Source organism: Dermacentor andersoni, chromosome 5 (genome assembly GCF_023375885.2).
Source record: "Dermacentor andersoni chromosome 5, qqDerAnde1_hic_scaffold, whole genome shotgun sequence".
Taxonomy (NCBI): Eukaryota; Metazoa; Arthropoda; class Arachnida; order Ixodida; family Ixodidae; genus Dermacentor; species Dermacentor andersoni.
Window position 1 is genome coordinate 134,984,418 of NC_092818.1, and position 23,485 is coordinate 135,007,902.

The 23,485-nt window shown below is 46.4% G+C and overlaps 1 protein-coding gene and 1 non-coding gene across 3 annotated transcripts in view; one reads left to right on the plus strand and one right to left on the minus strand.

Annotated features, from left to right (window-relative positions):
- Window positions 1-18,434, plus strand: part of LOC126531224 (sodium-coupled monocarboxylate transporter 2-like) — a 47,098-nt gene extending 28,664 nt beyond the window's left edge. The window contains exons 15-16 of one of the 2 annotated variants that reach the window (XM_072288353.1): window positions 1,540-1,640; window positions 17,755-18,434. In XM_072288353.1, the coding sequence (XP_072144454.1) occupies window positions 1,540-1,640; window positions 17,755-17,808 (155 nt within the window). In that variant the 3' untranslated portion in view covers window positions 17,809-18,434. Of the gene's footprint in view, window positions 1-1,539; window positions 1,641-3,102; window positions 7,118-17,754 lie in introns of those variants that run through there. The other variant, XM_050178664.2, reaches the window with a different exon arrangement.
- Window positions 15,620-15,692, minus strand: TRNAS-CGA (transfer RNA serine (anticodon CGA)). Its single transcript has one exon. It is a non-coding gene; the product is annotated as a tRNA-Ser (tRNA).
- Window positions 18,435-23,485: the final 5,051 nt, after the last annotated feature.

Here is a 23,485-nt window from a genome sequence, read left to right on the forward strand (position 1 = left end):
ACTATGCAGTGGTACGATTTCTCTAGAGCTCTTGGGTATCTTTAAAAAGTTCGTCCAAGTTAGTTGGGACACCCTGTACATATATCAGTGTAGCATAGAATCACAGGATCCGGCACAGAAACAGTTTAAAGAATAGAAGTACGTAGGAAAAATAACAGGACTTTACTGACGTTTCGGTCGGGGTCCGGCCTATATATCTACATATATTTCTTTTTTGATAATTCTAGTTCTCTTGTTTTGTACCCACCCCCTCAGTAACGCCCTTCCAGGCTCTGAGGGTTCTGTTATAAATAAATGAATAAAGGAAACACACCCGTGACGTATAGGCATGCCTTACCAATTTTTCGGCCATGTAACCTCCAAGTTATAAGCTACCAAAACACAAAGCGTGCGCATGTGTTTCTCTCGCACACAACACCACGCAGGGTCCTTGCGCATCTTCCCACGCTTTTCCGCCACCTGACGTTGTAACACGCCTGCTTTTGGTTACACTGGGTGTCTCACGAAATGAGTTTGGAATTGCACAAAAATAGGAAATGAAATGATTTCCTCTGGATTGCTTTTACCACAGAGGCATATATACATTTGAAAATGACTCCGTGCAGCAATGATAGACAAGTAGTTATGCAAATAGGACTAATTAACCTATTGACCAAAATAGCCATCCGACTTGTCCCTATGGAAGACGTGCCGTCCGAAAGGATCATAACTATTTCCAGAATTCAAAAAAAAAAGTTGATGCCGCGAATTTTTACAGCGTAATAAATGTCACACGGAAAAACGAAACTGGCCAGCCGAAGAGGGCAACTGTCACGCGTAAGTGACGCGGCTGCTTGCGCCGCACCGTCGGGCAAGCATGCAGCGAGCGAGATTGCGGCTTGATAACGACACTCGCTCGAATGTTCGCCTACCGGCGAGACGAGCATCAAGACGTAGCCAAGAGGAAATAATTACCTCACCTTCTCTACGTTCAAGCAATTTCAAATGCATCTTGTGAAGCACACGGCATGTGCGACTGTATACTGCGTCGAATCACATGCTTAACAATGAACGCACCTTTTTCACTCTTGCAACATCTGGAAGCGTTTTCCCTTCTTCTGACCTTGAAGCGCATCTGTTCTGCGTTATCAGTACGCTGCCTTGTGTTGAGCTATTCAGCGAGAAACCCCAGCGGGACGCGAAAGGCCGGCGTTGCTATGGTGACGCGGTATACCGCGTTATCTTGGTGATGCCGAGTGAGTGCGGCGCCAAAGCAGAAGCAAGTGAAACATTCGAGTCTGCTACTCGAATTCAGGAAAGAAATTACAAACCCATTTTCTCTCCTTTGTTACATGTATATATAGTGTCACACATCTGGCCCCAAAATTTTCGTGCGCCCTTAAGTTGAGCGAACTTTTCAAATCGCAACATCCGAGATTCGCATTCTTCTTAACTGAGGCTCACCAGTCACATTGCTTCTGTCACTCTCGCCTAAGCTACACCGAGATGCGCACAAAGAAAACATATGTGCGCTAACTTTCCGCACGCGCGATACTGCAGGAGGTAACGGACGTACGAAGGACGCCCACTTATACGTGAAACGCGTCGCCAGAAGCCTGATGGTCGGCGAGGAAAAGGCACAGGAATTGGACAACCTAAAGGTAAGCCTCTTTTCTTTCCTGCTTTTACAGACTGTTCCCTGTAAATTAAGCAGTCGACAATACTCATGTACGTCCTCCTAATTAATACGCTCACTCGTCTTGCAAGCGCATCAGCCGCATTTCCGATTGAGGCGGCGACGAGCACTAAAATAAGCACGAAAATGGACCATAAGCACGAAACATGGTACCATCGAGTCAGAAACGGGACGTTTTCAGCTGCAGGGACATAGTCAATTTCCAATTAATTAGCAGGGATTGACCAGTTAACGTCATTGATACGCTTTAATCACACTTAACTCTTTTTCACTCGCTGAAGCGAAGGTAGTAAAAAAAATGTGGTATTAATGCTGCCGTGCCATAACAATCCGACAAACGCGCCAAGATCGCGGTTATTAGCTCGGCAACATGTAAAAAAAAAAGCGTAAAACTGGAATGCTGCCAAAGAAAAAACATCGCGGTCGTTGTTTCGTCTGTGCATGTATCAATGCAACCTTGTTCTTTATTGAATTATCGAAGTGTTAAGACAGACACACAATGTAAACACGCGCACAGACGATGGAGCGCTTGTTCTTTACAGCGTCGATAACCTGGTGCATGGTCGAATCAAGCTCGGACATGAACGCCCTAATCACGCCCACAAGCCAATGGAATAGATAAGCTAAGACGCGAGGAAGCTTACAAGTGTCCCCGATTTCTTATCAGAAAAACCGCGGCCCGCTTGCCGAGGTTGGACGAAAAGTGACCTGCTGTTAGTGCGAGCTGTCCTACCGCGCGCCCTAGGCTGCGTACGGAGTCGGGGAGGAGGTGCACACTGAGGCACCCTATAGAGCACCAGATGTTGGAGGTCACGTGATCTGCAGAGTTTAGGAGGCGCGGAATAGTGATGGGGAACGGCAGCACGGAACGTTCGCTTTGGGACAAGCGCGCGCGCTTCCAGCTGCCGGCGCTCCTCCATCGCCGTTGTGACCGCGAGTGTTCGCGGTCATCGAGTGAACACTGGTCATGCGCGCCTTTCGGCTGCTGAGCACGAGGTCGCGGGATCGAATCCCGGCCACGGATGGCCGCATTTCGATGGGGGCGAAATGCGAAAACACCCATGTACTTAGATTTATGTGCACGTTAAAGAACCCCAGGTGGTCGAAATTTCCGAAGTCCTCCACTACGGCGTGCATCATAATCAGAAAGTGGTTTTGGCACGTAAAACCCCATAATTGAATTGCGCGCCTTTGGGCGCGTGACACCAATCTAGTAAACAATTTTTTTACTGCAATTTTTTTTTTTTGCTGCCCGTAAAACAACGAGCTTTACTTCGTATAATTCTACTGCCTTGCTGCCACTGTCAGTTATTTGCACTTTGGACGAAAGTGCGCCATTTTTTAAAATACTGCCTTCAATCAAAATACAGGGATTAAAATCCTGCGGCTATACATGTGTAATGCATATGAATCTGCTTTGACTGCAGGTGATACCACACAAAGCAACGGGGCATCAAGCCTGGCCCGGGGCAAGCAGTCGACTATAGGGCGAACAGAGCGACACTCCTGGGAAGGGCCAATCCAGCCTATGGTTGCCGCTGCCACATACAGCGAAGGCTCTGTGCGACGAATTTGCATTTAGATCATGCACGCCCATGACCGACGGACGGCGTTACGTTCTTGTGAACATTCGGCTATACCTCGAGGACAGAGCAAATGTACATTAGTACGATCCCACAGATTGCGACGACACCAAGATACAATGGAGCTGATGTTGGTGCAAGAAAGATTTACGTTGACGCGCACTTTGAGTGCTACCCTTCAGAACATCAACTCCTGCGGTGCTTGAAGGCCAGGGCTTGTGACAGCCTATCCGAGGACCGGCTGCGTGTTCCCGAGCAAAGAGGAGGGTTCGCCTATTGTGTGCTTCTAATCCTTCTGTGACGCTTCCGTTCGGTCGGTGTCGAGCGGACGGTGGTTAGAGGCGGACAGCGGGGAAGCCCTTGTGCCCATTTCACATTGGCTAGCCTTCGCCGCAACGAAATTGATTTCACACGCACACACACGCACGCACCCCCCCCCCCCCCCACACACACACACACAAAAAAAAAAAGGCAGTTTGTGCACGTGTAGATGCCGGTGAGAACCAAAAGAGGTTTGGTTGAATCCAAAATCTGCCAGTGATTAATAATGATCAAGAAAATGAACAACGCGCTATTAGGTATAGCGCCAAAGTGCTTTAAAAATGTTAATCATTGCTGAGAGAAAATGGGAAGAGCTGATCGGCTGAAAAGTTGCGAGGAACTCGCGTAGCCTTTTTGCACGATTAAGGTGGTTTTAAAACATCTCTGGTAAAATTAAATGCACTTAAATGAAAGTAGCGCGCTTGTGCGGCCGCTGGAGGGTAGCGCGTACAGCCAGGGACTTCAGTGACGTATTGGAGAGGCGGAACTTGCCAGACGTCACACTGGAGCATCAACGAGAGTCACGCTGGAAGAGCGGCGCGCTACGAGTGCACGAAGTTGGGAGAGAATCAAGGACATTGCCGGGCATGGAGCTCCCTATAAAAATTATGAGGAGTCTGACGCTATAGTGTCTTTGGGTTGCGGCAAGTATGGCGCTTCAGTCAACATAGGAACTATGTGTAGCGCATGGATTTGGGACTTAATTACTTCGTCCTTCTGGCTTCGAATTGCTTTGTGATTTTCAAATCGGTAATTTTCAACAACATGCTGCGTTATGAATGCAACAGTTCGCAAATATTACCCGCCGAGGTTGCTCAGTGGCTATGGTGTTGGGCTGCTGAGCACGAGGTCGCGGGATCGAATCTCGGCCACGGCGGCCGCATTTCGATGGAGGCGAAATGCGAAAACACCCGCGTACTTAGATTTAGGTACACGTTAAAGAACCCCAGGTGGTCGAAATTTCCGGAGTCCTCCATTACGCGGCGTGCCTCATAATCAGAAAGTGGTTTTGGCACGTAATACCCCATAATTTAACGTTCGCAAATATTACGCATGTGCACAGAGACTAATTGCTTTGCGTTGTTTAGAAAGTATGCTGGACATTCAGAAAGATAGAGCGTAACAAGCAACGTCACAATAACGTCTGAAGCCTCAAGCACGAATATTAGACCAATTCACGCACTAACCATCATACCCATGGTAGCTGAAAGATCGCAGCGCCAGAGTTCCCTTTCGTAAGAAAGAAACGCATGTAAGAAACTCTAATTTGCGACGTGGCATACGAAATTAGGTGGCGCGTTATCGCGTCGCTGTCCTTGGAGGCCATGATTGCGGGGAGTTGAGGGGCAGGAGAGTGCCACTTATTAGCAGACACCGTGTTTGGAATATTAAAGGTTTCATAAAACTACTAGGGGCTATTTGAAGCTTCCCGGTTTTTATTGCAGGGGGCCAATATAGGCAGGTTGCGAACGTAGTTCCCGCGCCAACTAGGGCGCCCCTCGCGGCGGCGAGCGCGGAACCGGCAGGATACGACCGGCCCGCTTGCGTTCGGAAAGCCTGTCTGTGCACTGTTTCGCGCGTAGCTGTTGCCTTTTCTGAGCAATGCCGAAGTGCAACCCGAGCTGTTGAGTAGTGGGCTGCAACAGCACGTACACCAACTCACGAGGAACAAAGTTTTACAGGTTTCCAAGCCGACCGTATGAAGCAGAACAGCGTCAACACTGGATAGCACTCGTCCGACGGCATAAGCTGTTTTATGTTGCGGCGTTATGCCAAGTGCGTTATAACGCTGAGTTATTTGCTTTTACAGCAATGATGGCAGCAACGCGACACCTGCAGTCAGTGGCGTAGCTAGGTCGTCTGGCACCCGGGGCCCATAGGTCTTCTGTCACCCCCCCCCCCCCCGGGTTTATTCGGGGAAGGCGAGGATATCAACAATTTCCGCTTGTCTTCAGACGTAAATGACCCCCCCCCCCCCCCCCCCCCCACTGGCCCCGTTGCTACGCCACTGCCTGCAGTGCGTACCAGGATATGCAGCAAACAAAGTAGTTTTTTCCCACACTGTACCGCAGTAAAGCTGTGGAACTATTTCCCAATCCTCTCCCATTCAAACAGCGCTAGGGCGTGCAGCCGGCTGAGCTGGCATACACTTCTGCGCCCAGCATATCAACTAAGGGGCAGTTGAGATCACCATAATTTTTGACAACGTGGTTTATTGGAGCCTCCTTTGCACGCACTGAAAAATTGCAACATAAAAGTATCGCACTTCCAGTAACTTGGGCGAAAATATTTTCCCAGCGTAGTCTAACACAACTGGTAAGTTCATCCCCTTTTTTTGTGTTTGGGGAGAGCAACGTTAGAATACCTCTGGTAGGTCTTACGAGTCGTTCGTACGCCCCACGTTCTTGGATGAGATGTTTTGGATTCGTATTTGCCGTCCTGTATGTACAGGGAAACTACCGCGGCGTTCTTGCGCTTCCCTGCGATGCTAGCACGGTAATCGCAGCTCCCCGCTAGGATTTGTCTGCTGTCGCCGATCTTCAAGAATCAATGTCGTCTATAATTTCATGCGTCCACACCGTAGATAACGAAGTAACTTACGCTGAGCTTCACGCATCTCGCTGGTGCATTATTTTTCGTTTGCGGAATAAACCTAGCAGTCACTTCCGATCAGCGCGAGTTCAACACTTCCCTCACGTCGTAGACGTGCCCCACTTCAAGTAGACGACTTCCTTTCTCTAAATTCTTTTCACGAAAAAAGCTATGAAGATCTTGTAATTCCCGAAACCCGGTTAAAATTAATATCGGCACGCTGTTTCGCGCCATCGCTACCGTTTGAGAGGGCGCCAAACACGCAGCGCGAGCCGCTGACGCCGTGAGTAATCCTACCACATTCGCGCAACTATTCGTCAGATGGCGCTAGGGGTCGGAAAGACAGGGCGCCGCCTAGCACTTGCGACATGCCCATAGACGACTTTCATGAGAGGACATGTGCACGGTGTCATTCCCTACAGCTAAAGCGAAAACGATAAAATTATGGTAGCTAGAAGGGGACAGTGCGACGGGTGGGAGCCGGTGGGGCGCACAGAGGAGCGATGAAAGTTGTAGACGGCGCTACTTGCAGCTGGCGTACAGCTTTCGCGGCTTTTTAAAGGGGCGGCGCACGGCAGCCAGCATGCGCGTCGCGTTCACTTTGCGTCGCGTTTGAATTTTTAATGTAGTAAGCGTGTATAAGCAAATGGAACTCCCTGCCGTCCAACATCGCCGATATATCAGAGCCTTCAATATTTCACTCAGCGCTCCTGGGCTATTTACAAAATGAAAAACATTGATAACCCGTATCTGCTTGTCTTCGTTTTATATACAGTCTTTGTGCGCTATATGTATGCAGTGTTCTTTCCAATGTATTTATGATCGGTGTTTTACTGGCTGTTTAACGAAATGTTCTATACTTGTCTTCATTGTATTTGGTTGATTTCTTTTAACATGCTATTCTGGACACCTTGGTTCGAATGAACTTGCTGTTCCTTCTTTCTTATTTTGTTAGTATTCTTGCGTTCGATCTGTATTGTTTATACATGATATTTATGTACTCACATGAAATCCCCCCCCCCCCCCCCCCGCCCGCTATATATAATGCCTACTAGGGCCTTTAGGATATTGAAATAAATAAATAATGCGCCGTGCAAACATCACGAGGTATTTGCAGCTAAGAGATGCATTGTTAAAGAGGGTGACACTTCTTCGGAGAGCAGAGAATGGAAAGATACGTTATTTGCAACACCGGAACGCGCAGCAGATGTTTAGTCATGCGATTTAATAATGAGGAAGATCACATTTGAAGGCCGCTCTGGACGAGTTGGCTTTCACTGAAAGGCTTGGTGTTAGCGCAACCGAACGTGGACACAAACAGCCCGACTTTCAACTTTCGTCATTAGGTCATGTGCCGCAAATGTATACGTACTCCTTGGGCGCAGAGAAAATCACACACGCAAAAAGACAAAAACCACGCTGGGGCGGCGCGCAGTAAACCGGGGATTGATTGATTGAAAACTTTATTGTTCCACCGAGCTGGGGTGCCCGCCTCTGAACCTACACGTAGGTAGGGGGGGGGGGGGGGGGGTGGAGGACGAAGCAGTCCCCGCGCGTTGAGCACGGTTAGTCTTCACGGCCTCAACGGCCAGGCGGATTGCTCGACGCTGGTCGTCTTCAGCCTCGCTCTGGAGCAAGGCCTCCCAGGCTTCTCTACTGTCAATGTTTTCCTTGGCTCCTGGGGAACCAGCACACTCCCATATTATATGGTCTAGCGTACCATTTTGCTTACAAATTTTGCAGAGGGCGTCGTTATAGTCCCTCGTCTGTGTTAAGTAGATCCAATGTGGTGATGTATAATTGTTTCCCTGGAGGCGTCGCCAAATGCGAGCGTCCTCCAGAGAGAGAGACCGATGCGGAGGCGGAAAGATTCTTCTTTCGGCTTTGTAGTGATCGACAATTTCCCTGTACGTGATCATGCTATCTTTTATCCCTGGAACTGGCTGCTCTAGAGTTGCCCGGTGGTAGAGTGCTCGGGCGAGCTCGTGAGCGGCTTCGTTGCCTGGGACTTCTTCATGGGCCGGTACCCAAACAAAAGTTATGTCCCTCCTGGGAGGATTTTTTAGTAGAATGTGGAGGGCTTCTTACGAGATTCTCCCTTTCTTAAAATTTCGGATAGCTAATTTGTTATCGCATAATATTACTCCCGCTTTTGTACCCGCACAAGCGAGCGCTACTGCAACCTCCTCGGCTGTATAGGCGTCCCTCGTGCACGTGGAGCACGCTATCTTAACGCACCCGTCGCCATCAACCACCGTCCGAAATGCGAAAACACCCGTGTACTTAGATTTAGGTGCACGTTAAAGAACCCCAGGTGGTCAAAATTTCCGGAGTCATCCACTACGGCGTGCCTCATAATCAGAAAGTGGTTTTGGCACGTAAAACCCAATAAAAAAAATAAAAAAAAAATCAACCACCGTCGATACCGTAGCCCCGTCTCTGCCGCAAGCGGCGTCCTCGTACGCCACGTTATGCGCCGGTGTGTTTTTAAGTTTATTTACTAGAGCCTTAGCCCTGTGAGCTCTCCTCTCTTTGTTGTAGATAGGATGTATATTTTTAGGTAGGGGGGCGATTCGGTAGCGTTTACGCACGTCAATGTCTTTCTTGTCAGTCGGGGCACCCCTGTCGCATTGAATTCCTACCCATTCCATGATTTTTCTCCCCGTTTTAGACTGGCCTAATCTTTCCAACTGAGGCACTCGTACTGCCTTAGTGAGTTCAACTAGCGTGTTGTGAACCCCCATTTTGAGGAGGAGGTCTGTCGAGGTCGAGTCTGGGAGCCCTAGGGCTCTCTTAACGCTCTTCCTAATGATCGCATCTATTTTATCCTTTTCTTCTCGTTTAAACACAAGATACGGTGTGGCATACGCTATACGGCTGGTAATGAAGGCTTGCTTGAGTCTGAGGAGGCTGTTCTCTTTGAGGCCCCTGCCTTTGAGTGAAATTCTCCTAAATATCCCCGTGACCTGCGCCGCGTATCCTTCTAGCTTTTTGATTGTCGTGAGGTTGCATCCATTTCTCTGGATATACATGCCCAGAATTCTTATTTCCTCCACCTTGGGAACCTCATTTCCGTTTACGAAAACGGTGATGGGTCTGCTGCTCCCAGCGTGTCCCCTTTGATGTTTTGGCTCAATGATTAACAGCTCCGATTTCTGTGGCGAGCACGCCAAGCTTCTGCTGGCCGCATACTCTTCCACCATTTTCGCCGCTATCTGTAGTTTAAGTTCGATGGCTGCGTCACTCCCACTGTTAACCCAGATGTTGATATCATCCGCGTACATGCTAAATTTAATCGATTTAATCTTATTGAGATCACAAGGGTGAGAGCACCGACCCTTGCGGAGTTCCCTTGCTCCCAAGTGTGATGGGAGGGGATTTTACATCCAGAAATTTTATATTCGCCTCCCTCTGTGACAGAAAGTCTTTGACGTATGCATATACCTTGTGTCCCACACCTACCTCTTCGAGGCCTACCAAGATATAGCCTTATGGCTAACGTTGTCAAATGCCTTGGTGAGGTCGAGACCTAGGATCGCCCTGGTGTCAGTTGAGTCGTATCGGTCTAGGATATCATGCTTAAGTCTGAGCATGACATCTTGTGTACTGAGCCCTGGCCTGAATCCAACCATTTCATGAGGCCAGAGATCATTCTCCTCCATGTACCTGGTCAGTCTCGCTTGAACAACATGCTCCATCAATTTCCCTACACACGAGGTGAGGGAGATTGGTCGCATGTTGTTCAAGCCGGGTACTTTGCCTGGCTTGGGAATAAAGACTACGTCCGCCTGTTTCCATGTTTTTGGGAGTTCTCCTTTCTCCCACACCTGGTTCATGAATTTGGTTAATGCAATGATGGACTCATCGTCTAGATTCCTAAGAGCTGTGTTTGTTATCCCGTCCGGACCGGGGGCCGATCTCTCTCTGAGGTTATTAATCTCTGCTCTAACCTCTGTCGTGGTGATGAGAGCATCGAGATCTGGATTGGGAGGTCCCTCGTAGTCCCTAAACAAATAACATCACCGTGTCGTTCAGTTCACTCTCCGCGTCCGCAGGTGCCAACAACGTGCCCTTTAAAAAGTTTTAGTTTTTGTGAAACAAAATTAGGCACATATGTGGGTGCTTTCGCGAATCTCAACATGCACTAACTATTTTAAATTATGGGGTTTTACGCGCCAGAACCACGATTTGATCATGTGGAACGCCATAGTGGGGGACTCCGGAAGCTTTGACCACCTGGGATTCTTTAACGTGCACTTAAATCTAAGTACACGGGTTTTTTCGCATGTGGCGCCCTGATGTAAAGACCCAAAACCGAAACCAGAAGTTACGGATACCACAGGCCCCATCGAAATGCGGCCGCCGTGGCCAGGATTCGACCCCGTGACCTTGTGCTTAGCAACCCAACACCATAGCCACTAAGCAACCGCGACGGGTGTACTAAATATTTTCCATCACTGCTTTTATTGTACAGGCTCACAAGACGAGAGGAAACACTTTATTACGTACAGAAATAGACATGCACCCATCAGACCGAGCTTAGCAGTAGGCTCTAGTTGACTTTCCTTAAATCAAATGTTTCTTGCGCATCCTTTGAAGAAGCTTGTCCTTGTCCAAAGATTTTGTGAAGAAGTGTAGCCTAGTTAACACCACAAAATGGATAATTATTGCAGTGAGCTCTTTGCGATGGAGTTAGCATCTTACTTGGCGGAGTGTTAAAGTGCTCAAGAAATTTATAAAAAAGCATGCACACTGAAAGCGTGAAGCTTCTCTGATGAAAAAAATAACGTGAATGCATCCTATAGCACTTTAATGAGTGTGCCTAACTCATTTCCAAGGCAGACGTGCCGTTCGCAGATGACACTCTGTTGCCAACTTGGCTTTGCACGCTCTGTACTCGCTTCTGCACCCGGGTACAAAACATGCTCACGCTTTCGACGCCATGAGTGCGCGCCGCGTTGCCTAACAGATAACACAGGAACTGCACAATATCACGCACTACGCACCTAAAAATAATCACATTGGCACATTTGCAACGCGATCGACGTGCAAACAACCGCGGTGTACACGCCTGCGCTTGCCGGGCAGGCCTCGCTGGCGCTACCATGGCGCTACACTGGCAAGGGCCGCGCCGCGGCTTGTCTATGGATTGTCCTTGTACACCAGCGCGCTTCAGCGCCCCTAGCGGCGGCGGGAAATTTCATCGCTCATCAAGCTTCTCCCTCGCCCGGCGTAGATACGTCGTCCGTCACATTGCCCCCTTCTAGTCACCACAATAAAAGTAAAGCCGGTGTATAACGCGAACTGCACTGCCTCCTGGTGCGCACATAACTTAAAAAAAAAAAAAAACAATTTGATTTCGGAGCCAAGCTAAGTGAATGTGTATTACCCATGGAAGAAGAGTGCATTGCGAGAGCATAAACCAGAAGGCAAGAAAACGCTTATCGTCAGAGAAATGTGATGCAATGCAACCACAGCATCTTAAACTTCATATGTCACAAAATTCTTGCGCGACAGCATGCATCCCGCAACTCGTTCATAAGAGGGGCTTGTTGGTCTAGTTGGGTACTATAATGCCAGCAAACTTGAAAAAAAAAAGGAAGAGAGAAGCAGACATAGACTTTCCTGTCTCGACATAGATGTAGACCACCTTCCTGTCGCTTTGTCTATGTCTACTTCTCGTTTGTTCCCTTTTTCAAGTTTGCTGGCATTTTCCTATGTATATCCTGCAACTTGGTTTGCACGAGATGTGCAAACCATACTCGCACTTCTGCCCGATGGAGTCAAAGAAATTATTTCACTTTAATGAAAGAACGATGCGGCTTGGTGGAGTATACATTTGTTGCAGCGAGGATATTTAGGTATCGTTTAATGTTTCATTGCATAATTCTGTAGAGAAAGGAGTCGGTGACTGGCGCCTCTGTAACAGTAGTACAAATGGCTACATGTATATGCCGACTATAAAAAATATGGTTATGTGTGCTGTCCTGTGTTGAGCCATGCTGGACGATGATGTAGTTGCCGTGAAATGCAAGTCTGTGATGGACCATGAGAAAAACCACTTCTGCGGTAAAATAGGCCCTATTGGCACCAAATGCACACAAAAATAATTCATATAAACAGTCCATATGTATTCAAAAGCATCACAAAACTGTTTAGGCACATCATCAGCACCATAGAATATTACTAAGACTTGCAATTACATTACAAAAATTGCAGTGGGTCAGCCCGATATTGCACCGACTCCGGGATTGGCACATTCACCTCGGAGTGGTGTCCTTAACAGCAACAGCTGCTGGTTTAGGTTCTTGGGTCATTCTGTTCTGCAGCCGTTAGATGTGTGCGCCACGTCCATTGCTTGTAGAAGGTAAGAGAGAAGCAGCGGGATATTACAACCTATCTGGTCATCGCAATACAGGAAAATTAGGTACGAAAGGTAGCCGAGTACAAATACTTAGGAGCACAGATCGAAGGGGGAAATAGGCACATAAAAACACGAAGTAATCAAAGCTAAAGGCAAGAGAAACGCGGTCATAATGAAACCCTAGAACTCTTTATGAGGGTTCAACAAATATGAAGTAGTCCCAGGTGTACGTAAAGCAGGGAGTGGGTCTGGGCTGCTCCCATGGCAGTAATTTCCCATGTGACATCTCAATGCACCTCTTAGGTGGAGACATCGTTGGGTTGGCGATAAGCGCGTCATTCCAGGCATTAATGTCCCATAATGGCTGAACACCTGGCTGGACGCTCTAGTCTTCCTTCCATATAGCCGCGTCAGATGCTCTACAACAAGGCCGTCTGTGGTTAGATGTTTGCGAACTTGGTGCCATGCTTAAAATTGGAAGAGCAGTCAGGATTGAAGATTAATCAAATGACTTTCGGATTGCTAGCACTCGGGTGCATGGAAAAATAACAAATCAAGCAGTACAGGTTGTGCCTCCTCTGAAGTGCCAGGAGGCTCAGGACAAAATCTGCTTTTAAAGACGGCAGCGGAACACGAACTGAAATTGATTGGTGGCTAAGCAATTTAGGTACCTGCACAGGAAAATGTTGACTCATAGTGCAGAAAATGAACAAGTAAGCATAAACATGTATTTTAATGGGGTGTACAGTGGCAGAGAAATGGATGCTAAATGTAAAGTCAGAGATGTGGAATCAGTGTAGCAGATACGAGCAACTGAGGAAGCCAGCCGAGAAACAATATCGAACAGAAAAAAAAAAAAATGAATCGGGAGAACAGAGCTTTATAATAGCTTATTAGCAAGGGCAATACCTTGCTGTTCAAAGACAGATCAAGGCACCCAAGGATGCGTACGTATGAGAGAAATTCTTCAGCTTAAGATGACCTGCACAGTGTGAAAATGGCGAAACCACTGAGCATATTCTGATTGAACATCAGTGTATTCACCTGGGAATGGATACAAGCAGTTGGTTTGATCGCGGACAGTAGATTTGATCTTGGGGCGCATGGTTTTAAAAACATGAATGAAACTGGCTACGCATGGAGACCAGTAAAATATCGCCCGCAGATTGGTGGCACAAAGTAAGAAAACTTGCAATGAAGCGAACTTTCTATATACTTTGAATAATGCACATGGCGCTCTTTGGCCATACCTGACCCTTGCGCCACTAAACAACATAATCATTCATTCACTGTGAATAATGTAGCTTAGAGTGTAAAGACATTTAAATATCTAAATGCACCAGGGAGTTTTAAGGAACGAATTTGGTTGTATGTGCCACCTCCCTGTTTCAAAGGGGATGGTCATATCGTCATCATCAAGGGAAAGCAGGGCGATAGCTTCCCTATGCTATATAACGCCTCGGACCACGAATTGTGATGTTGCGTGCAGCTTGCTACATGGCAGCAAATGTATAGTGTTGTATATGATTGTACAGCAATGTATTCACTTGCATATAGCATCTTATGTGTAGTTGAATTAGTTGCATATATAGCACCCACTGGCTCTGCCAATTCACCCGTTAAGGAATAGCGCAACAATATAGGTGTCTTCTTTACTATTATTATCTAAAATTGACAACGAAATGGAACATGCTTACGTTTTTTGAGCTTGGAGTTGGTGCGTCTATTTTACACTGCGCGATAGTTGCACTGCCTATAGCCAAAGTGTTGCTAAAAGGCGAACAAGAACAAATTACGGCACTCAGCTATTAAAAATTGCAGATTCCGAATTTACCAAACATCCATTCATTCCCTGACATTGTAGAACAAGCTTCATCTCTGCTTATGTTCAGGAGGCAATTAAAATTGCATTTTATGCAATGCTTCTAATTTTAGTTGCCTATGTTGTTGTGTGTTCACTGTTTTTCATGTAAAAAGCAGTTCACTAGAACATTGCTTCATAGTATTGAAATGTGTAGTTTGGTAGCTGCAATCGACATTTTGTTGCTTGGCGTTTTATTGTATGCAAATTACTGCGTGACAAATCCATGCGTGATGTTTGATTACACGTTCTGTATTTCTGGCTGTGCACTGCATTACCACAGCACTGTAGGAGCCATTCTGGCAAGTTTCTTTGCCTTTAGCTCCAGCGTCATATCAGTCGTAAAATGTCATGTGTGGTCAAAATAAAATAAATAAATAAATACAAAAACATGCGCACCATAGGGTATTGGTTCAGCAGGTAAACACAGGGAGCATATTTAGAGTGCCAGTGCAAATATCTTGTGGTAATGGAGGCACGTGTCACTCCGTAAACATGTTCCACATTGTTGGAATTCAAAAGGCAAGTTCAAGTCTCCTCGAGGTTTACATATGTCACAGAATATTTTACTGAATATTCTCCTCTGTGTCCTTACCACTTACGTAAAGTTACACAGCAATTAGGTATTTTGTTCATGATGCAATTCACGGTGTCAACTGCGTCACAACCCCCCCCCCTTTCTTTATTTTTAGACATGTCCATATATAGAAGGCTGTGCTTCAGCTCAGCAAATGAACGCCACAGTCCAAGAGCTTCCAAAAGACGTCAGCTTAGCGTTTGCCCGATGTGCTGGAAAAAAGTTTCCAGGTGAAAGCTCTGTGCAGCAACGTCTGGGGGCTACATCATCTGCAATGATGCCAGACAACAGCTTCGGTTTGCTGTTATTTCTTAAATCATTTCACAGATTTGATTTACAATTCAATTTAGTGTAATGGAGGGAGGGAGTGTCAACAACTACGGCAAAATTGTGACCTCAGAAGATAGGGGAAAATTATCCCCGCGGTTGCCCTACAATATTTCAGAGACAAGTTTTCGGTAGCTTACTATATATCAATGAACGAGAAGAGAGGGGGTTAACCGAGGGTCCCGATTTTTATTAGTCATATCATGAGAAGCCAACAAACACTGACACCAAGGACAACATAGGGGAAATTACTTGTATTTAATAAATGAAATAAGGAAACGATAAATTAATGGAAATTAAAGTGGATGAAAAAACAGCTTGCCGCAGGTGGGAACCGAACCCACAACCTTCGCATTTCGCGTGCGATGCTCTACCAATTGAGCTACCGCGGCGCTGTTTCCCCATCCACTTTCTTGGGTATTTATGTGTCCTAGTAGAACCCTGGGAGTGTTAGCCAGCGCCATCACTCGCATACCTTGGCGGCGGACGTGGAACGTCCTTCTTGCCGCAGGCGATTCTTGCCGCAGGCGAACCGCAGGGTTCGGTTCCCACCTGCGGCAAGCTGTTTTTTCATCCACTTTAATTTCCATTAATTTATCGTTTCCTTATTTCATTTATTAAATACAAGTAATTTCCCCTATGTTGTCCTTGGTGTCAGTGTTTGTTGGCTTCTCATGATATATATATCAATGAATATTATAGTGGCTGTCAGCGAAGCAGAGGTCAACGCACTCGTTTACTGCATTTGCCTGCTCGCCTGCTATACACCCCGAGGTCAGTTATACAATTGCACAACATTAAACCTGCAACATGACACCACTGAGGGTCAAAAGAAAAGAGAGAGAAAAAAGACCTGCCTCACGCTTTTCAACACAAGCTTTTTGTACTATAGATGAATCGCTAAATAACATGTATTGTGATTTACATGCACAGAATGCAGCAGCAAACACACCTTCAAGGGACACTAAATAGAAACACTGAATCAGTTCAGATAGATAGTCTTTCAAAACATTAGTTAATTTTGCGGTAAGAGGCTGAATACTAGAGAAGAAAACAAAGGTTAAACTTCTATATTTTAATACATACTTCCGTGCCCCAACCCCCAGTGACAGCATGCCAGTGTGACGTCACGGATTTCAAAGTATTTTCTTGTATTTGGGCTGTTGTGGCGGCAGTAAAACATTCTTGAGACTAATGGTATCATCACCAAACTGCACCAGTGTGCCGATGGTGTCAGGATGGTTGGATGAAACGGCGTACCAGGGTGCCCCGCGGTGTGCACTGGTGCCGTTTGTCGAGGATGCATCATTAGTTCAGTCTTCGGATCCTTTAGAATATAATGTATTCCATCTCAACCGACAAATAGGTAGGCTTGAACAGATGCCATCAAAATGTGTGACATCACGACGAGCTGAAGCGGGAACTTCAAGACGAGTGTCCGAGATGCTTGCCTTGGTTAAGGAGGCTTACAAAGGTGACGCCCTGTCAAGGGCCCAGGTTTTCCGGTTCAGTGAGTTCAAGAAAGGACGGGAAATCGCTGAAGACATCGAGTGATCTGGACGCCCTTCAATGAGCGGTTTGGACGAAAATGAGGCCAAAGTAAAAGGTTTCCTGGACTTTGAGCATTGTTTCACTATCAGATTGCCGAAAACCTCAACATGTGCAAAACAACAGGTCACGTAATTATTCCTGCAAATTTGAACATGCGAAAGCTTTGTTCAAGACTGGTGCCAAAAGTGTTGAGTAATGAACAAAAACAAGTTGAGATTTCCCGTGAGATGTTGATGCAGTTAGAAAGTGAACAGGACTTTTTAGACGGTGTAATAACAGGCGACAAATCATAGGTATTCCAGTACGACCCCGAGACCAAGCGACAAAGTTCGCAGTGGCACACTGTAAACACCCCGTGCCCCAAGAAAGCAACGATGTCAAATTCCAAAGCAATGACAATGTTCATTGTCTTTTTTGACAAGCGTGGGGTGGTGGTGGAAAACTTTTAATGGCCATATATACAAGAGAGAGTTGGGGGAGGCCTTTAGAGCCAACCCCTAACAAAGTCTAGGAAGGGTCCCTAGTACGGGACCCCTGTGGCTTTCGCGGCGGCCCAGGCCCCAGCCACGAAAGCTGTTTGGTTCTCTATGGTATAGCAGCCGAGCACGGCAGCCTCCCAGCTCTCTCGGATGGGTGAGGGAAGGGGGGGGGGGGGTAAGCAGAGTTCGCAGGTCAGGCCCACACCATGTGGTAAACGTCCGAGAACGAAAACCCCCAGTGTGGGCACTCCCCATTAAATGCAGGATTAAAATGTTTGAATACTGCCGTGCACAGTACTGTGTTGGTGTACAAGCGGAGAACCCAGAGCGCTCCTCACTTTTAGATAGCCTTTTCGCAGGGGGTGGTGAAAACGGCTATGCTGATTTTGGTAGAGCCGAGTGATTTCTTTAAATGTAATTGCAGGGGTTGGTGCCGAGATCTCAGGCGGCGGTTGTCAAGGCAATGCCCGGTGGTTAAGTGCTTGGGCAGAGGCATCGGCTGCCTCATTTCCGTCGAGTCCCGCATGTGCTGGGGCCCAGATGACCATGCGGGTGTCCGGGCGATACCGGTACTCACATCCATGAAGAATTTTGAAAGCATGTCGCGAGATGCGCTCTTGCTCTAAATTTCGGCGGGCTTCCACAAAGAATTTGTACCTCCAGGACGAACCGTTAACACCGCTGTACAAAGAAATCCTTGAGTGCCCTTCACAGAGCTGTCAAACGAAAACTACCAGTGATTCGATCACTGGAAGCTCTACCACAACAACCCTCCAGCCCACTCTGCCTCCATTGTGGCCACCTACCTGGCCCGGATAGGGATTGCAACTTTGCCGCAACCACCGTAAGCCCTGATGTGAGCCCGGCAGACTTTTTTCTGTTACCAAAGCTCAAGAGAAGCCTGAAAGGTCACCATTTCGACAACGTTCCCGCCATCCAACGAGCTGTCGGAGAGTCTCTGAAAGAGGCTACGGCAGTTGACATCCAGGGGGAATCGCATTTCAGCGTGGGAATCGCATTGGTAATGGTGTACTGATGCTCATGGAGACTACTTTGAAGAATCTTAATATGTACCGATTGGATTAATAAATTCTTTTTACCAGACCCAGTCTCATTACTTTGTGGACAAATGTAGTCTTTCTTTTTGTTTCTTTTTTGGCTTACCAACCCTCCTCCTACGGCAACAAGACATGTTTTTTGGCGCAAGTTAACACAAACAAAAGGAAGAGACATAAAGACAACACGGGCGGCACTTCCAACTGGTTTAATTTGGGCTGTGACCCATGAATATATATACACATAGACGCATGCGCAGTCTGTTCACAAATCTACGTTACCCAGTGGTCAAACAATCTTGTGTATATATACATAATTTGTGTATATATATCCATGGGTCACAGCCCAAATTAAACCAGTTGGAAGTGCCGCCCGTGTTGTCTTTATGCGTCTTCCTTTTGTGTGTGTTAACTTGTGGCAAAAAACGTTTTTTAGCAAGCACCAACTAGGCCAACAAGCAGTTCTGTTGCAACATACTCCTACGGCAAGATGGCATTTGTTTGTATTGTAAAAGGATAATTTGCTACTACAGATCAAATTATTTTTCTCGTTAGTGTCCCTTTATGGATAATCTGGGAACACGTGCTAACCAGTTACATTTGTCTTTTCTTCCTAGTAGCAAACCCTGTTCGTGTTTCCGCATGACACTGCGGCAGCCCTGGCCAGAGGGTTTTGTATGCGTGGCACAAAGTGTAAAATAGGATAACCATGATTGGTGACCTTGGCCTTCTGTGCAACATCTTTCCGGTTGCGCATGAACTTGTAGACTGTTAGAGGACGCTAGAAGCTTCTTTGGAAGTTGGTTAGCAACATCATCATAATCAGTCTCTTCGCATGGCACCCAGCAAGAGACAAATGATGGCAAGAGACACGTCCTTCATCTGCTACTTTGCATTGAATGAAGTTGCTTACAATTGCCAGCTTTCCCAAACCCATGCATGCTGCCCAGGATAATATTTCCACATTCACTGTCTGCCACCTTCTGACAGTAGCCATATAGTTCACTGCTAATGAATATCTGCAGTGCAGGATTTTCGTATTAAGAAAATCTGGCTTTCCATGTACTTGTCACAGCATCCTCTTTGTTTTTGAGTCCTTCAGTCGGTTGTATACAAAGCGCTTTTTTGACTGATTCTCATGAGAAAGATTATTTGGTTTCTGCATGAACGAAACTAGGTTATCGTGCAGATGTTGTGCGAAAAAACGAGTGACTAACAGTCTTGCCACTCTTCACGCACGGCTCTGATACATTTGGGGAATGCGGGGGGGGGGGGGGGGGGGGGGAGGAGAGAAGGCTACATAAGGCAAGAAAGCACTGCCACTAGACATGACGGCCGGTTGCGAACAAGAAAGTACGGTAAGTTTCTATTTCCCAGCAATAGACACCGTGAAAATTTGTCAAGCTGACAACTGATACAGAGCACGAGATGCAGAGCCACATTAAAGTACCGTAGTGTATAGGTATACAGAAGAAGCGACTTCGCAAGGTAGACAACACCATAGTTGCTACGGTAGCTTTGCGGCCATAGTGTTGCATCAGGTCAGGGGTTTGATCCCGACCACGGTAGCCACATTTAGACGGGGGCAAAATAGAAAAACGCCCGTGCACTTGGATTTCAGTGCACGTTGAAGAACCCCAGGAGGTGAAAATTAATCTGGAGCCTACAACTACGGTATACCTCATAATCCGATCGTGGTTCCAGCATGCACATCCCCATAATTCAATTAAAGTGCACTCCTGTCACGACACAATTAGCCGTGTGAGGCAACAAGAATGCCAGCCTTCACGGAGGTTATTACGAATGGCGCACGACAACCATTTATGAAAACATGTCTTGATGTGTTTGTGTATTACGCAAAACAGCGATAGTGCACGCAAGGTAAACGCCTCTCGTATTGCACTAAATGTTAAGAGGAGCGTAACTTGTAGTCGTCCGTAGCTCTCTTAATATGGGACGATTCACTTAAATTGTGACACAAATGTTTTATTGTAAATCTTGCAGATTGGTGCTTGCAAACAAGCACCGGATATGGTCAACGTTACCTAGAAAAGAGTTCTAGGTGTTGATATATACTGCAAACTAAGGTCATGAAGCAGTAGATGTACGTAAGCGTGGACGTGAAGTCTAGCACCAACATGCCATCGTCATTTAATCGCCTTCATGCTTTTGTCATCATCCGTCTGCCCCCCTCACTGCGTTGCTATTGTGCCGTAACAGTCGTCGTTCTGTCATAGTACATGATTTCAGTGTCGTCAACCCGTTGTTGTCATGCCTTTTTCATTGTGTCGTCACTATTCTAGCTTTGTCATAACAGCAGCATCATACCGTTAACATCCCAGCTTTGTCATCACTCGACACCCACCGTGGTTGCTCAGTGGCTATGGTGTTAGGCTGCTGAGCACGAGATCGAGTCCCGGCCATGGCGGCTGCATTTCGATGGGGGCGAAATGCGAAGACACCCGTGTACTTCGCTTTAGGTGCACGTTAAAAAACCCCAGGTGGTAGAAATTTTCGGAGCCCTCCACTACGGTGTGCCTTATAATCAGAAAGTGGTTTTGGCACGTAAAACCCCATATATTAATTTAATTTTGTCATCACTTCAGCGTCATCCTTTTGTCATCCACCTTCATCTTCCCCTTGTCGTCACACCATCGTCAGCCATTTGTCGTGCAGTCATCGTCACTTCAGCATCGTCGTCAGGCATGAGAGAAGGAAATAAACTAGGAGATAACATTACGTCACACAAGCACCCTTGTCAAGCAAACTCTGCATGAAGCCATTCCCTTCACTTTTTCCATAGCAGTATTGGCCCAACATGCGACCTGTGAGACACAGTGTATTGGCTGAGAATGCTTGGTTACTGATAGTTCTTAATTGGTGCACTTTTGTTCGACTGCATTCCCACCAATCTCCCGTTTTGTCCGGAAGACTCCTGTACTCCAACCAGTTCTCCCAGTAGTACAGAAGAGGTTATAAAACAACCAAAATCTTCCCCAACCCCACCGCAAAAGAGAAAATAAAATAATTATACAGATCGAACGCAATAACTAGCGGTGGTGTTGACGGCAAGTGTTTAAATTCTTAAGTCATGCTTTTCCGCAACTCGTTCGCCGAGCGATCGGGGCTAAACTCCATTTCGCTGGCTCTTCGTCATGATGCAACATTGTGTCGTCTACTTTCGGTATCTTCGAGCCAGCGCTGGAAGCCTTTCTGACCTCTTTCTTAGCTGCATAGCCGTTGATCCCCAGCGAGAGCTATCCAAGCAGCATGTATTACGAGTGTTCTGTCGCAGTGCTAAGCATATTCTGGTAAACAAAAGCAGGCTGGGTGTTTTGGCGGATGGGCAGAGGCACCCAAGTGGCTTGTATGGTGCAGCCAACTCGTGTTTGTGCCTCCGCCCATCTGGCAAAACAGGCAGTCCGCCTAAATTTACCAGAAGACCAGACACGCTAAAAATCTCTATTGGGATAGTAATTCTTCAGCACGAAGTGACAGCTGCAAACACGTAGATACTGGCGCCCATCAGATATTGACAGCCTGATGCGCTGTAACCACTAAGCTCGCCTGTTACCTTGAAGAGGGACATAACGTTGCAGCTTGGCACGTCACCAATTAAAAACAGCAAACGAAATGTGAGGGGAAGAGGCAAGGAAAACTTTGTTTTAAAATTTCACTAATTACGTTTTTAACTATTACTTTACAGCACATATTGCAATTTACCATTTGTAGCCGGTGCGTTCACTAGGCGTATATATTAGAAACGAATTGTCAGGATTACGTCAGTTTCAAGGAATTCATTCGCAAAGTGTGCGACAAAGTAATGGCGTTCTTTAGTTTTGTGCTTTTACAATGCATAAAACTGTTCCACTGTTAAGTGGAACAACAGTGCATACCTCGAAACAGGTGTGCACAGAATTTGTCACAAATTCGTCAGAATTCGTCACAAACTTACCAGCTACAATTCATAAATTCGAATGTGCAGGAAAATAAAAAGCACTGTATTATATTGAAATTTCGTTAGTGAATTACATATTTTGATTCCTTGTGCAAGTAATGCCCACATCTCCAGGCAATAGAGTTCAAGGATTAGAATTGTGCTTCTGAGACAAGCAAATGAAAATACCCAATATTTTTTTAGAAGCAGCAGCAGCCCCTTACCAATTTCTAACAGTGCTTGCATTCAATGTTTTTTTTAAAGGAAAGGCGCAAATATACTTCCTCTTCGTGTTCCTTGTGTCAAAAGTAAACATCAATGTATTTTTTTTTCAGAGGAATTGGGCTTACATGAAAACACCTTGCAGTCTTAGAGATGGAATGACCATGAGGGAATGGCCTTTCCTTAAAAAGGAAGTTGGTTTGCAGTTGATACGGAGCTATAGTCTAGATGGCATGTATGTGCTGCTCAGCATACGTCCACTACATGATTTTAGCCATGCAAGTACTACCTACGAAAAAATCTTCAGTGCATGACGGCTCTCAATGCACTATGCCACTGAAAGAACAGTGTTATAAGTTGCGTCACCTCATAATTGGAGTTATTTCTCGGCAGTTCTCCCCTAGTCTATATTCGATGACAACCTAAGCATGCAGTTGCAATGTACCATTACCGAACTCCAGAATTTTTACAGATGAGCTAGCCAGTCACTGATTTCTCCGATGTTACAGTGGAAAAGAACCTTCAATATCGGCTGCCCTCTGGAATGACTGGCGTGCACAAGCACAGAAGGCAGGTGTAGTACTGTTTTGTGTATGGTGGTAGTACTAAATTCGTAGGTTGCTGCTCTGTAGAGAAGCACTTTCTCTGAAGTGCTGTTGTCCTTTACAGAAGCATGCTTTGCAAGCACCAATGAACATGCAGATCGTTAAGCATTTTCGCCTTATGTAGTCTGTCCATACATACTCCTCTACATAACCAACCCTATCAAACATTGCAAAAGTGGTTTAATCTGTACCCCAACAAGACAACATAAACAGACTTGCAGTATTATGTTTTCATGGTAGCATTCACCAATGGTTGGGTCAAGACACTACCATGAAAGGCCATACAGTGGATCACTGCACACAAACGGCAAGAGAATTAAACAGTCCAACGCCTCG